This window comes from Podarcis vaucheri (genome assembly GCF_965113315.1).
Source record: "Podarcis vaucheri genome assembly, chromosome: 11".
Taxonomy (NCBI): Eukaryota; Metazoa; Chordata; class Lepidosauria; order Squamata; family Lacertidae; genus Podarcis; species Podarcis vaucheri.
The window spans coordinates 64308101-64322391 of record NC_138749.1 but is presented as its reverse complement, the minus strand read 5'-3'; the positions used below and the strand labels follow the sequence as shown (position 1 = coordinate 64322391).

At 44.9% G+C, this 14291-nt stretch overlaps 1 protein-coding gene across 3 annotated transcripts in view; it reads right to left on the bottom strand.

The window, feature by feature from the left end:
* ZFAND5 (zinc finger AN1-type containing 5) overlaps nt 1-14291 on the bottom strand; it is a 70318-nt gene that overhangs the window by 3449 nt on the left and 52578 nt on the right. Inside the window, exons 1-4 of one of the 3 annotated variants that reach the window (XM_082241676.1) lie at nt 5605-5802; nt 1520-1676; nt 1187-1298; nt 709-812 (exon numbers count right to left, since the gene is read on the bottom strand). In XM_082241676.1, the coding sequence (XP_082097802.1) occupies nt 709-812; nt 1187-1298; nt 1520-1670 (367 nt within the window). In that variant the 5' untranslated portion in view covers nt 1671-1676; nt 5605-5802. Of the gene's footprint in view, nt 1-708; nt 813-1186; nt 1299-1519; nt 1677-5604; nt 5803-14291 lie in introns of those variants that run through there. The other 2 variants (XM_082241677.1, XM_082241675.1) reach the window with 2 other exon arrangements.

Genomic DNA, 14291 nt, shown 5'->3' with positions numbered 1-14291 from the left:
AAGAACATTCAATAGTGGGAATATTGAATGCAAATTAATACAAAAACACTCATGCAAAATGCTCTATGGATTCCAACCTTGTGAACTTATTCAAATTTAGGAAATATTTCATAAACACGTTACAAGTACCAGAAGTTACTTCAAAATGTCAAGTCTTTAAAAAAGGCCTGAATAACAATGCATGGAGGTATATTATATTCAGAAATAATCATTTCAGTGAAGTTGGTATACAAAACAGATATAAAATAGGGATATAAAAAACAAAGATACTTAAAAAAACCCAACCTTGTTTGCAAGATTGTTGGATTTCTCCAGTGATCTAAAGTAACTATTGAAAGTTGTAAAGACTGGTGAACTGCAGCACGTTAAAGAATTCATTCAAAATGCTTAAGGAAAAAAACGCCAACCATTTTGTATGGTTTTCTTTAAATAAAAAAAGAATAGCACATTCTCACTACTCAATTCATTTTCGCTGACGGGACTAGCAACATTAATCTACTTATAATAACTGTTGGATGAACTCTTACAAGCAGTGAACAAATTGATCTAAGGATGATAAATCTTTTACTTTGCAATTTTGCCTTTTAATGCTAAAGAACCAAATACTAAAGAGAATATGGCATAGTTTTTCTCATTGGTTACCAAACGTCTACACCTGCCAGGTCCCACTGAACTAGCTGCACTTAAGCGACTTTAAAAAAGGCATACCTGGCTCTGTTGTTTCTGTTTTCGGAGTTACTTTCTCCTCTCTTGAAATGCTCATTTCTGTCATTTGCTGTGTTACAGGCAAGGCGGCAACAGGCACATTTCTGCTTGCATTCAGTGAAATGAGAGCAATCTGTTAGTGCTATTAGGAAGACTAACACCTTATAAAGCTAAAACTTAAAAACCCCGGGCTCTTCTTTGACAATTATGACTGAACTCACTGGTGATAAAGTTTGATGTATAGACTGTAATATCTAAGTGTCCTTGTAATCTAACCTTATAGCAAACTAAGGCATTTACATCAATTCCCTCATTGTAAAGCTCAGAGCCTTTTTGATTGCAGAAATAATAAACTCTGCAGTTATTTCCCCTACAAACTAGCTGTAGCAGAAACTGTTATAATAGTAACAGGCTTAGAGTGTCCCTTACATACTCTCCCAGAATTATTTCATTTCACTATCAGGCTCTACACAGCTCTTACCTTGATTTGTCAGATGTGCTGCCAGCAGCACCTTCACAGTTGTTTAAACTAGTATCTGCTCTCTGGACAGATGCAGAGTCTGAGGTAGGACTGTTGGAACCACTTGATGTTCCTGTATGAAGGGGGGAAATATAAGCATATAGATTAGAAATATAAACTTCGTAATATGCAGATACTACAGCTGTTAAATACTTGGAAGTCTTTTTAATGAGTTAGTTTGGCTTATACACAAAAATGCCTCAAAGTTACTAGAACAGTACAAATGTTTATATCTGAAATGTGACAGTATTCACAGCTAGCATTTCAGTTATATTATGTTCCTCCAGCACATACCCATTGGACTGATTCGGCCACTGTTTTGCTGTCTTTGAAGATGTTCTTTATAGCAGACAGAACACATTCCGTTAGTTCTAGGATTCCCGTAAAATCCACATCCTGTGCTACACAGCATGGGCCCTGGGGTCTGGTTGGTCTCCTGAGCCATCTTGTGCTGTAAATAAACACACACACAAACTGCTTTAGAAGTTGCTATAAGATCATAATTCACATGAACTAGCCATTACATAAGATAACATCACATAGCCATATTTCCACAGTGGACATTCTCTGTGTATAAGCACAGGCAACCATAACAGGAAAAGGGACTAAAGGAATCCACTCCAAACAGAGTAAGGGAGGTAGGAGGCAAAAGCCTGTTTCCACTTGAACTTTGTGAAAAGACACCACCTTCCCCCCAAATGCAGACCGGATTGTGAGCTACACCTGTGTGATTCCTTCATCTTGTAAGTCAAATTGGCAGGAATAAGCAGGAATGCCACCTCAACTGTTGAAGCTGAAGAGAGGTAAGTAGCTTGCCTATTGATTATCTTCAGCCTAGGGCCTAAAAAGGAGAGGGAAGATTGGATTCATATTCTCCAGTCCCAAATTAACCTCACCTGGATTGCTTTACTACAGAAAAAATGTTGCCTCATAGCTTAGACGCCTGAGGGCCAATGTTAAGTGCATACAGGCATCAATGCAACCTGCCCACAATGCACTGCTTTCAAGTAAGCATATGGCAGAGGTGAATCTAAATGTATGTTCCATTGATAGTCATTCGGTGCTGAAAAGACCACATCCAGAAGGATCATCTCAAAGGTCACCCAGTCCAACCCACTGCAATTATGCTCCTTTGACTTAGACTTAAGGGTCCTAATCCAGCAATCTTTACTGGAGTGTGGAAACATTCTATCTGTCTTTAACTGTGACTCCTACAACTGCAGAGCATTGGACTAGATCAGGCATGGCCAGACTTGGCCCTCCAGCTGTTTTGGGACTACAATTCCCATCATCCCTGACCACTAGTCCTGTTGGTTAAGGATGATGGGAGTTGTAGTCCCAAAACTGCTGGAGGGCCAAATCTGGCCATGCCTGGACTAGATGACTCTTCAGGTCCCTTCCACTCTAGGATTCCTGCATTTTGCTCTACCTGCTCCACTTGTGGAGTGGGATGCAACAAGAACAACGCTAGAAGCAAAATATACGAACTATCAAAATAGTTTGTGGTTCTGTTTCCCTTTATTCCTGTGGAGAAGGCAGACCAACATATGCTAATCATAAAACCCTGGAGTGTGTTTTGTCACTGAAAGGGACACAAATGTGTCCTGAACCTTTCATAGTGATTTTAAACCTTCAAGTCTATTCAATAAAGCAGAACAGTCTTATGCTTCTCTATTCATGCCTATTCTGGTTATTGCCTATCAATAGATCTCACAGCATGGGGAGTGCTTTTAGGCTCAAGAGACACACCGCTTTGTATATTAAAAACAAATTATGGAGATAAGGATGGAGTACTATTCTTGGTAGACTAGCTCAACAGGACTTGAGAACTTGGTCCTGTTATGAAAATGCTAATAAATATTCATTTTTTTAAAAAGAGAGAACTTGGGCCTGTAACCAAACCAACCCCATGCTAACTGAGAACACCATGTGTTTAAATTATTTTATACAAAATCATCTACTATTTTAATAAGACAAAAGCTATTAAGCTTTAGAGTTTCACTTGAAGCAGGCTTTTTGGAAGATGTACTGCTTAATATATTCATTAAAACAAGCCACTCATTTTACAGCAACTCAGCAAAATACCGTGACTATCAAAACAAACTTGAACAAAATTTCCTGCTTGAACACGGGTCATGTTTTAGCAACATAAACACTTCAACTTCATTACCATATAAGCTATGCAAGACTGATATAAAAATATAGGATCCATAACCTCTGCTCCCACAGCACTACATTAATTGGATTGTAACGTGTAACAATGGTCTACTAGAAAGAAAAGCATTCGAAGACCTCAACAATGGAAAGGCAGCATATAAAACTGTGAAATGAATAAAAATGAAAAATATTCACAGAGCATATTTGCATGTATACATTTTAAACAGTATGAAACTTCCAAAGCTTGAATTTACATATCCTGAATAATCATGCTTTTTCTACACAAGCATCTTTAAGAAAATCAACTAAGAATGGCTTCAGAGTTTATTCTTGTTCTAAAAGGCCTGAAGACAAGAGTCTTGTACCATACATACGAGTGGGTCACTTTTCCACAATTGTTATAATATAGCATTTTAGAAGATATGCTCAAGGGGGACAGAAAAAGAGGGCCTGTTTCACAAAACAGTAGATAATATTTGCTGAATAAATATCACAAGGCAGACTTCAGGCACACCTTCACCATAAAGTCCACCCTAACTCATTAAAATCAGCTTGTAATTTATAAAGAAACATTTGTTTGGGAGAATATGTGGTCACAAATTTGACCTGTTTTTCCTAAACAAATGTAAAATCGACACCGTAAGCTACGTAAAACTTATCTGTAAAAACAAAGCTGTGCCATTTTCATTTTTCTAGTTTCATGTAAATTTTGCAGGCATCCAATTAAAAAGCCCTAGAATGACATCATCAGTATCAAAGAAGTTTGCACCTGCAAATGACTAGCATGGAAAGCCAAACAAATCTTTACAGAAAAACAATGTTTGTTATTGGGTATGAATTTCATAATTTTAAGCTAGCTACCATTGTTTAGACCTTTAGCTTTTTTACTGGAATATTGGGTTCGAATACTATCACATGCACGTCGTCTGCTTGCTTTAATATTTCTCAGAAGCCCAAGTCACATGGTGAGTGCATTAGCTTCCGCTTGTCACAAGGCTGCAATGTGACAGGCTGAGCTAGAGGCTCAGGCAAAAGCTCGTCAACAGGGGCCTCTGAAATCAGCTTCTATTTATATCTCCAAAGGCTGCCCAGCTCCTGTGCAGCCCACAGAACTGAAGCAGCAAAAATGTACCAGCAGGAAACTATAAAAGCAGCTTAACAAAGGACACTCAATTAAGAGAAACATGTCAGGCTGATGACTATATCGAGAATTTATCAGTGATTTTAGCCCTGAGCAAGGGTAGTAAGAACAGTTAAATGGCCCAGATGACTGCAATTCTGTCACTCCAGAGCACACACTACAAACTGTATGTGCACCAGATGGTTCCTCCTGAACTATGCTTATTTGGGTTACCGCTCTCCAGCTCAAGAAAGCTGCGCTTGCTCAACTGCATGCCTTGCCTTCCGAGAACTGCCCCGTCCATGTTGGTTCCAAAGGCTACAGACACGCTGCGTGGCATTCATGCGCGTAACACGGGGAACATGCCCCATGTGCAATCAAGGCCCCAAGGCTTCCCGATACTAATGGCTTCAGTTTAAGCAAAGCTGACAAACCACGACTATGTTTACCAATGCTTCCTTCTTTTAAGTGCAATTTAATTAGGAAGGGGGCAAAAAAGGAGAGCTCCTCTGTGGAAAGTGAGGGGTAAAGGCACACAATGAAACAGCGGAGGAGAACCAGGCCGGGGGGGGGGGGCCTGGAGGCCTGAGAGGGGACAAAGAAAGGGAAGGGAGGGAGGGAGGAAGCGCCGAGGGAGGCGGAGAGAGGCCTGCCGGAGAATCCCTGAGAATCCCTGAGTCACGGCCAGGCCCAGCCCAGGGGAAGAGCCGCTCGCGGCCTCCGGGGCCCGGGAAGCCGCCTCTGCCCGGGGGGGGGGCGCGCGGGAGAGGAGCCGCCTGGGTCCCCGCGCCCCCCCGCCTGCTCTTTGTCCGCCTCCCTCCCCCCCCCTCGGAGGGTCTTCTGCCAGCCCCCCCCTCTCTCGCCTGGCTTTTGGGGCGGGGGTCGCGAAGGAGGCCCCTCTCCCCCCCCCCGAAGAGCCGAAGCCCGGCTGCCCCTTCGCGGCCCTTTGTCCGCCGCCGCCTCCTTGGCGCTGGGGAGACGCGGAGACACAGACCCCCCCTAGCCGGGAAGGGGGGGGCAGAAAGGGCGCCGCTGGGTCCGCAGCCCCCCCCCCGCGAGAGGGGAGGGAGGGAAGGAAGGAAGGAGGGAAGGGGCGACTCACCCGCCTCGAGGCTCCCGGCCAGACTCGACCCAGAGGACAAAGGAGCGGAAACCAGGAGGAGGAGGAGGAGGAGGGAGGCCGAGGAGGCCGCCGCCGCCGCTATCCCGGGCTCGGGCGGGAAGACAGCCCCGCCGCCGCCGCCGCTTCCTCCCTTTGTTCCTGAAGCAGCAGCAGCAGCAGCAGCAGCAGCGGGAGGAGGAGGCGGAGGAGGAGGAGCCGGGGGGGCGGGGGGAGCAGCTGCTTCCCGGCCGCGCGCGGAGGGCCAAGGGCGCCGCTCCCGCTCCCGCTGCTGCCGCCGGTGGTGCCTCTGCCTCTGCCCCGCCGCCGCCGCCGCCGCCGCCACCCGCCTCGGGGCCGGAGGAGCCGAGAGAGCGCCTCGCGCGCACAAACCGCCGCCGAGAGAGCCGGGCAGGGAGGGAGGGAGGGAGGAGGGCGCGCGCGCGTCGGCAGCCCAGGCGCTTCGAGGGAGGCAGGCGGGCGGGGGCGCGCGCGGTAGTGACGGGCTCGATGACGAGGCGCGGCACGTCACCAGGCCCCGCCCCGCCCGCCCCACGCCGCCCCTCCCCCTCCCCCGGCCGGGATCGCGAGGCTTCGAGGCGCCGCCGCCGCCGCCGCCCCGAGAGGGATTCCCCCTTCTGCTCCCGTCTCCGCAAAGGAAGGGATGGAAGGCAGGGGGAAACAGCTGCGAATTCCCGCGAAATCTCCCTCCCCCTTCGCGAGGAGAACCAGGAAACCCCGAAGCAGCACGGGGCGCAGCGGGACCTGGAGGCGCCTCCGAGAAGACCCTGCGCGTCCCGTGGGACATTCCCCGGGCATTCCTGCACATTCACCGAGGCGCACTGGCTTATCTGTGGGCAAACTGCGTGGTGCCCGGGCAATCTGCACAACTGTCAGCGTATGCAAACTCCCCTTTCAGGTCCACCGTGCCCTCCCACCTCATTTCTCTCCACACATTTACATGCCAGCCTAATCCCTGGAGAAAAAACAAGACTGCCAGGATACCCATAATAAGGAGATCAGCTTCCATCAAATATTTTAAAAGATAGATACAGTACATATTAAAGGGCATGCATGGCGCTTAGAGACTTTTCCTTGAGCACGGCTAGTCTTGCTAATTTAGTGGGGTCAGAAATTTCTTTTTGGATTTAATACATGCTTGTAAATTATCCAAGGACCTCTTATTGTTCCAGTTCTTGTGATTGGTGAGAAATGCAGTTTTAGTAGTGTCTTGTTTACTGAGCTGGTCTGGCTGTGGCCACGGAATCATGATTGTGCCATAGCAGTGCTCAGCCTAGGACCCCCTCAGCAGGCCAAATGTCTTTTGAAAGTGTTGTTTGAAAAAGGCTTCATCCCAGTGACGCTCTAATGTTGCTGTTGACAGCTGAGCATTTCTTGATCTTGCCTAATATTTGCTTCGATAACCAATTCCAAATTATTGTATTTATTTCAGCATAAATAAAAGTCCCTATATTACTACCTCAACACATTGTAATTATAAATATTTTCTCTTCACTGTATACTCCTGTTAAGTGGCCTGCTGTTATTCGTTAGACAAATAAAATGTGAATGTTTAAATAGACAGTAATATAAAATGAATGAAAAACAAAATGGATCTCTACACAACAGGGAGCCCAGTTGAGGCTTTGAGCCATTTGTTTTGTGCTTGCTGAACAGCTGTGACCTTTACCCTACATAAAGTTCACACAGCACATCAAGTTGCACATATTCTTGTTTTGCTGGGATCCTTTTTTCAGTAGCAATGAGTTTAATCAGTGTTAATATCTGCACGCTAGAGGGTTTTTTTTGGTCCTTTTAGTGCCTCAGACTACGAGTTTAGGCTTGTGGGCCTTGCTGTGAATGAGTAAGCTTGTGCTGCTAAGATGTAAACAGGGATAAAGCAGTTGCCTCTTTCACTCAGCTGCACTGAAGGGGCTCTCTTACACTACAGGAGGGATACGAGAGAAGCTGCTTCCCCAAGGTCAGCTGTGGTGACTGGGCAAAAACAGAACCGTACTTACAGTGAAATGTTTCGACTGAATAGGTGCAGCAGAACCTTTTAGATTTCTGGAGGCTTAGATCCTAAGGTAGGTCTGCATAAAGGGAAGGTTTTCTGTTTACACAGGGGCAAGGTGTTTCTGATTTCCTTGCCTGCTGCTTCTGCAAACTGGTTTTCAGAGGGTTGGGGGATTCTCTAGAACAGCATTTTGGAAGGTGCAAAGGAGGACAGCAGAGCTTGGGACAAAACTCCCATCTGTCTGCACAAGCAGATAAGCCCAAGCCCAGTCCAGGACATTTTTCTGCCAGAGGTGGAACAGTCAATGTCCCTGTAATGTTCTCTTTTAATGAGGATTTGTTAAAGAACTAAGTACGAACAGGTCTAATATCCTTTAGGTGCTACTTCACTCTGGCTTCTTGCCCTACCCGCTTGGTTGGGCCTAACCTCAGCTAAATATGGGAGGTGCCCTTAAAAGTAGAGTCACATTTATCCTTACAGCCCTCTGCCAAATCAAGCTGTGCAGTACTCAGGACAGGTGTTCCCAAGCTGATCCATGGACCACCCACGGTTTGCAAGCTTCATGCAGGTGGTCTAGCAAGAGTAGTGGGTGCAGCAGCTGCTCCATCATTCTTAGAGCCTGGGGGTCTGCCTGGAAGGTGAGGATCAGTACAACCAGAACCCCTTTTCTGTTTTCTAAAATTATTATTACCCATCCTTCACTAGCAGGTCCCAGGTTGAGTTGCAGCAATTCAAAATTAAAAACACTTGGAACAGATTACAATTGCAGGAATACGGTTGACCCTGAAAACATACATCTCAGGTGTCAAAGGCCAGAATAAAGAAATCTGTACATTTTCTAATACAGGCTTCCTCCACCTCAGCCCTCCTGATGTTTTGAGACTATAGATCCCATCATCCCTGACCGCTGGTCCTGCTAGCTAGGAATCATGGGAGTTGTAGGCCAAAAACATCTGGAGGGCCAAGTTTGAGGAAGCTTCTTCTAATATGTCTGTCACTGTATCTGCACTCAGCTGTGGTTTTTTATTGTGCCAGATCAGTCTTCCTCAACCTTGGCCCTCCAGATGTTTTTGGCTTACAACTCCCAGGGCCAGATGAACTGCATCCAAGAGTATTAAAAGAACTGGCAGATGTGATCTCAGAACCACTGGCAGTCATCTTTGAGAATTCCTGGAGAACAGGCGAAGTCCCGGCAGACTGGAGGAGGGCAAATGTTGTCCCTATTTTCAAAAAGGGGAAAAGAGAGGACCCAAATAATTACCGCCCAGTCAGTCACACATCAATATCAGGGAAGATTCTGGAGCAGATCATTAAGTAAACAGTCTGTGAGCACCTAGAAAGGAATGCTGTGATCACCAATAGTCAGCATGGATTTCTGAAAAATAAGTCATGTCAGACTAACCTGATCTTGTTTTTTGACAGAATTACAAGCCTGGTAGATGAAGGGAACGCAGTGGATGTAGCCTACCTTATAGAATCATAGAATCATAGAATCATAGAGTTGGAAGAGACCACAAGGGCCATCGAGTCCAACCCCCTGCCAAGCAGGAAACACCATCAGAGCACTCCTGATTTCAGCAAGGTATTTGACAAGGTGCCCCATGATATTCTTGTAAAGAAGCTGGTAAAATGCGGTCTTGACTATGCTACCACTCAGTGGATTTGTAACTGGCTGACTGACCGAACCCAAAGGGTGCTCATCAATGGTTCCTCTTCATCCTGGAGAAGAGTGACTAGTGGGGTGCCACAGGGCCCGGTCTTATCCAAGGTGTCTTGGGCCCGGTCTTATTCAACATCTTTATCAACGACTTGGATGATGGACTCAAGGGCATCCTGATCAAATTTGCAGATGACACCAAACTGGGAGGGGTGGCTAACACCCCAGAGGACAGGATCACACTTCAAAACGACCTTGACAGATTAGAGAACTGGGCAAAAACAAACAAGATGAATTTTAACAGGGAGAAATGTAAAGTATTGCACTTGGGCAAAAAAAATGAGAGGCACAAATACAAGATGGGTGACACCTGGCTTGAGAGCAGTACATGTGAAAAGGATCTAGGAGTCTTGGTTGACCACAAACTTGACATGAGCCAACAGTGTGACGCGGCAGCTAAAAAAGCCAATGCAATTCTGGGCTGCATCAATAGGAGTATAGCATCTAGATCAAGGGAAGTAATAGTGCCACTGTATTCTGCTCTGGTCAGACCTCACCTGGCGTACTGTGTCCAGTTCTGGGCACCACAGTTCAAGAAGGACACTGACAAACTGGAACATGTCCAGAGGAGGGCAACCAAAATGGTCAAAGGCCTGGAAACGATGCCTTATGAGGAACGGCTAAGGGAGCTGGGCATGTTTAGCCTGGAGAAGAGGAGGTTAAGGGGTGATATGATAGCCATGTTCAAATATATAAAACGATGTCACATAGAGGAGGGAGAAAGGTTGTTTTCTGCTGCTCCAGAGAAGTGGACACGGAGCAATGGATCCAAACTACAAGAAAGAAGATTCCACCTAAACATTAGGAAGAACTTCCTGACAGTAAGAGCTGTTCGACAGTGGAATTTGCTGCCAAGGAGTGTGGTGGAGTCTCCTACTTTGGAGGTCTTTAAGCAGAGGCTTGACAACCATATGTCAGGAGTGCTCTGATGGTGTTTCCTGCTTGGCAGGGGGTTGGACTCGATGGCCCTTGTGGTCTCTTCCAACTCTATGATTCTATGAACTCCCATGATTCCTAGCTAGCAGGACCAGTGGTCAGCGGTGATGGGAATTGTAGTCTCAAAACATCTGGAGGGCCGAGGTTGAGGAAGCCTGTCCCAGATAAATTCATTAATAAGCTATTGCCATTCTTTTATTTATTTTATCCAATAAAGTTAACAGGAGGCTAGAATTAAGATGTAAAACCCAACAGACACATCAATTGCATTAAATATTCATACTGATTTTTAATGGTATTTGTATGGCTTCTATTATTTCTTCTATTGCTTTTTATTTATTGCAGTTTGACTTCTACAGTATTCAAATTGTAACACAATAAAATACAATAGAAGAAATAATGGAAGCCATACAAATAAAATTAAAACCATGCAGCATCTAGCACAACCCATAACAATTGGCATAACAGGCAGAAAAACCATTCCATGGTCTGCCAAAACTCCCAGCAATTGTCAAGTGGTCCATGCCAGGGGGAGGGGGAGCTTTGGAAACCATTGCTCTAGGAAAATAGGAAGCTACTGCTTTGAAACACCCCTAAAAATATTGTGCACCTCAGAAGGTAAGTTTCAATTTTGGGCTGAAGAGACCACAAGTGGGACACCATTACAGGACCCCATGTTCCAAGCAAGCTGAGTTGCAAAAGCACCCAATGAATTCATAGCATCACTGTAAATATATCTGTCATTCTGCTTCATTTGTAGATTTAAAGATACAAAAGCACATCAGATTTCTTTTAGCTGTGTTGAACCAGGCTTCCTCAATCTCAGCCCTCCAGATGTTTTGAGACTACAATTCCCATCATCCCTGACCACTGGTCCTGCTAGCTAGGGATCATGGGAGTTGTAGACCAAAAACATCTGGAGGGCCGAGGGTGAGGAAGACTGTGTTAAACTAAGATGTGATTACCTCAGCCTCCGCCTCCCCTCCCCACAATTACTAATGGCCTCGGCCTCTTGCCAGGAGAGCTTTAAAAGAGGTTAATCTCTTTTACTCATCTCACCTGGATGGCAGAAAGAGATGCATTTCTAGAAGCTATTTCCAAACATTTAGACAAACTCTTACTGGCTGACACCATGCGAGATTTTGTAACACTCATCCACTGTCAGAAAAAGAAGATAAGCAGTCGCAAGAGCACCTGGTAAACGCAATATCTTCTTTCACACAAACACCTGCCATCATCTGCCAGGGATGCTTTACTTGAGACTCCTGCATTGGATGATCTTTGGTTATTCCTCACAGCAATAGAACCGGATATAAAAAGCTTGTTTCTGGTCATCAAGCACAAGGGTCACATTGATAGAGAAATACTTAAAGAATATTTTTTTAATGTAATTGTGTTTTGTGTAAATTATAAAAATTAAAATTAAGACATGATCTGTTTACAAACAAAACATTGAAATTGCTACCTTTCTACAGGTAGGACAGGGGATCACAGGAAGGAAACAGGTGGAAAGGGAGCCAGGGTTGGGAAAAGGCTGAGAAACACTGCATTCGATGACCCTTAGGGTCCCTTCCAACTCTACAATTCTATGATTCAGGGATTTGTAAATTTAAAGAAACAAAAGAACACCAGGTTCTTTCTAGAAGTGTTAAACATGTCTGGAATACAGGATTTGTTTTTATGTTAATTTTCAAGCCCAACACAAGCACAAGTTGGCGATGCTTTTCACTGTACTAGCAATTAGTCCTTGCACAGCCAAGAAACCTCCTGTCACAAGAACGTTTCCTTCTACCTTGCACACTTCACCTCCAGCAGCCGCTTCACCTCTTTGCTGGGCGGCTGCGGCTGCTCCACCCCGTGACATGCCCCCCGCTCTCCCGCTCCCTTTCCCACGCCCTGCCCGCCAATGGTGCTGTGGCTGGGACAACGGAGGTGGAAGAAGAGCAGGGCAGAAATACCTGAGAGGGCCAGGGAGAGGGAGAGCAAGAGGGAAGTGAGGCAAAATACAGGGAACCCTCGATTTGTGTGGGGGTTGCGTTCTAGGTCATTGTGCACTTGCATGAAATCACGTGAAATGGAAATGCACTGTTTTGCTCCTGCCCCACCCTTTTAGTGATGTCCTTTTTGATGTTTGTGGGTGACTTCTGGGTTTGGCACTATGTGTTTGGCACTGTGTGCACAATTGTGCACATATCTGTCATGCCTAAAATGGTGGTTGCATGTATGGGACAAACTGCATCTCATATTAAATCGGTGTGGGACACAGCCTTTGGCTGCTGGCTGGGCTTTCTGCCTTTGGCTTGGAGGGGCTCAGAAGTTGAACATACCTGTGCTTGGAAAATCCCTTATTTTGGCTGCTGATCCCTTATTTTCGAGGCTGCTGGTCCCTTATTTTCAAATCTGTAAGTTGACAGTTATGCCACAAGTGCTACGGCTACCAAGAGTTCACCTCCAATTCCAACCTCCTCTTTCATTACTCCGTAGCAGCTCCTGAGGCTAAACCTGCAATGTGGACATTTTAAAGTGGGGTTGATCAGAACAAATGTTCAGAGGTCATTTCCTTGTACTCAGGAACAGGTGAAACAAGCCACCGTTGGCAGGACTGGCAGCAACTGCAGTAGGTATGCTCTATGCAGATATTGTCTTCTCTTGTTAACTTTGCTGCATTAAATGTGCATTCTGTAGCTGACCTCCTTTGCAATGGTTAATTTTGGGTTTTTTTAATATGATATTTATTGAAAATTTTTGAATTACAGAAAAAAAACAAAGCAAAAAAAGAAAAAAGAAAAAACAAACCACACCAAACAATACAAATTCAAAAAACAAAAATACATTGCAAACAAACAAAAATAAATCCATCATTCTCAAATCCTCAACTCTCATTACCTTCTTTCTTTGACCTCCTCCTCCTCCCTTTTTTTGTATCCTGGTTAATAATTATCACAGCAAATCCTTTCCATATTTCATAGTATTCTGTCATTACATTACCTTAATCTATTTTCATCTTATCTTCTAGAAAACCTTAAAAACTTAAACCTTAAATCTTCTTTTTACCGACTTTTCACAACCATAATATTCTTATCTAATTCTTTAAACATTTTTGCTAGAGCCAAGTAATTTCGTTCCAACATTTTTCTAACATTAATTTTATAAAACAATCCTGGTAATAAAAAGAGAAATAAAAACAATCCGATCTTCATCCAGCGTCCCTTCCTCCTGGTCCCGGGTTTTGTCAGTCCTTTTTATCCCATCGATCTAGCGCATTAATCTGGTAACCTAATATCCAAGGCCCTTAAATCTCTTCCATGTCCCTTCCGCAGCTCTTCTTCATATTCTCCTTTCACTCATGGGAACTCCAGCTTGGTGATGTTTTTGACCCTTTTCAACAAATCAGCCCCTTTTCCATAGTCCAGACTCAACTCCATGTGGTATTTAAAAACATGTTTCAGAATCCCTCCAAAATTGAGAGCCCCCACAGCTCCAAACATCTCACGGCCTATTGCCAGACTCGGAAAGTCCAAACATCCCTGCATAGGGGGGTCTATCCAACCCCCCATTTCCAAACCAATCCAAACTTTATCTTTCCAAATCTGGCTTTTTCCAAGTTCATTTGTCAAATCCAAAAGCTCATGTACCTGCAAGACCGCAGCTCCCTCCATCTCTGGCGCCTAAGATTCAGCAACATCCTCTTCTCTCATCTGCTCTGTCAGGACACACTCCTGATCTAATTCCTGGGTGGGCTCCACATAGTTTCCCACTGCCTGTTCGAAAATTCTGGCCGCATTAGTCATCAAATCCATCTTCTCACTTAACTGTTCCAGTAGGGCACTTGTTTTACAGAGAGCACACAACAGAGCCTCTGAATACACTGTCCTACAAGGTCACAAGTCCTTTCCCACGATTGTAATCTGAGACAGCTGCAAGCTCCCTGGTATTAGTTATAGTTTCACAGTCTCCCTCTAGGGGGAGAACTTCTATTTGTTCTTGCAATAAAGTATCCTTTTTGAGATATTTTGTCAA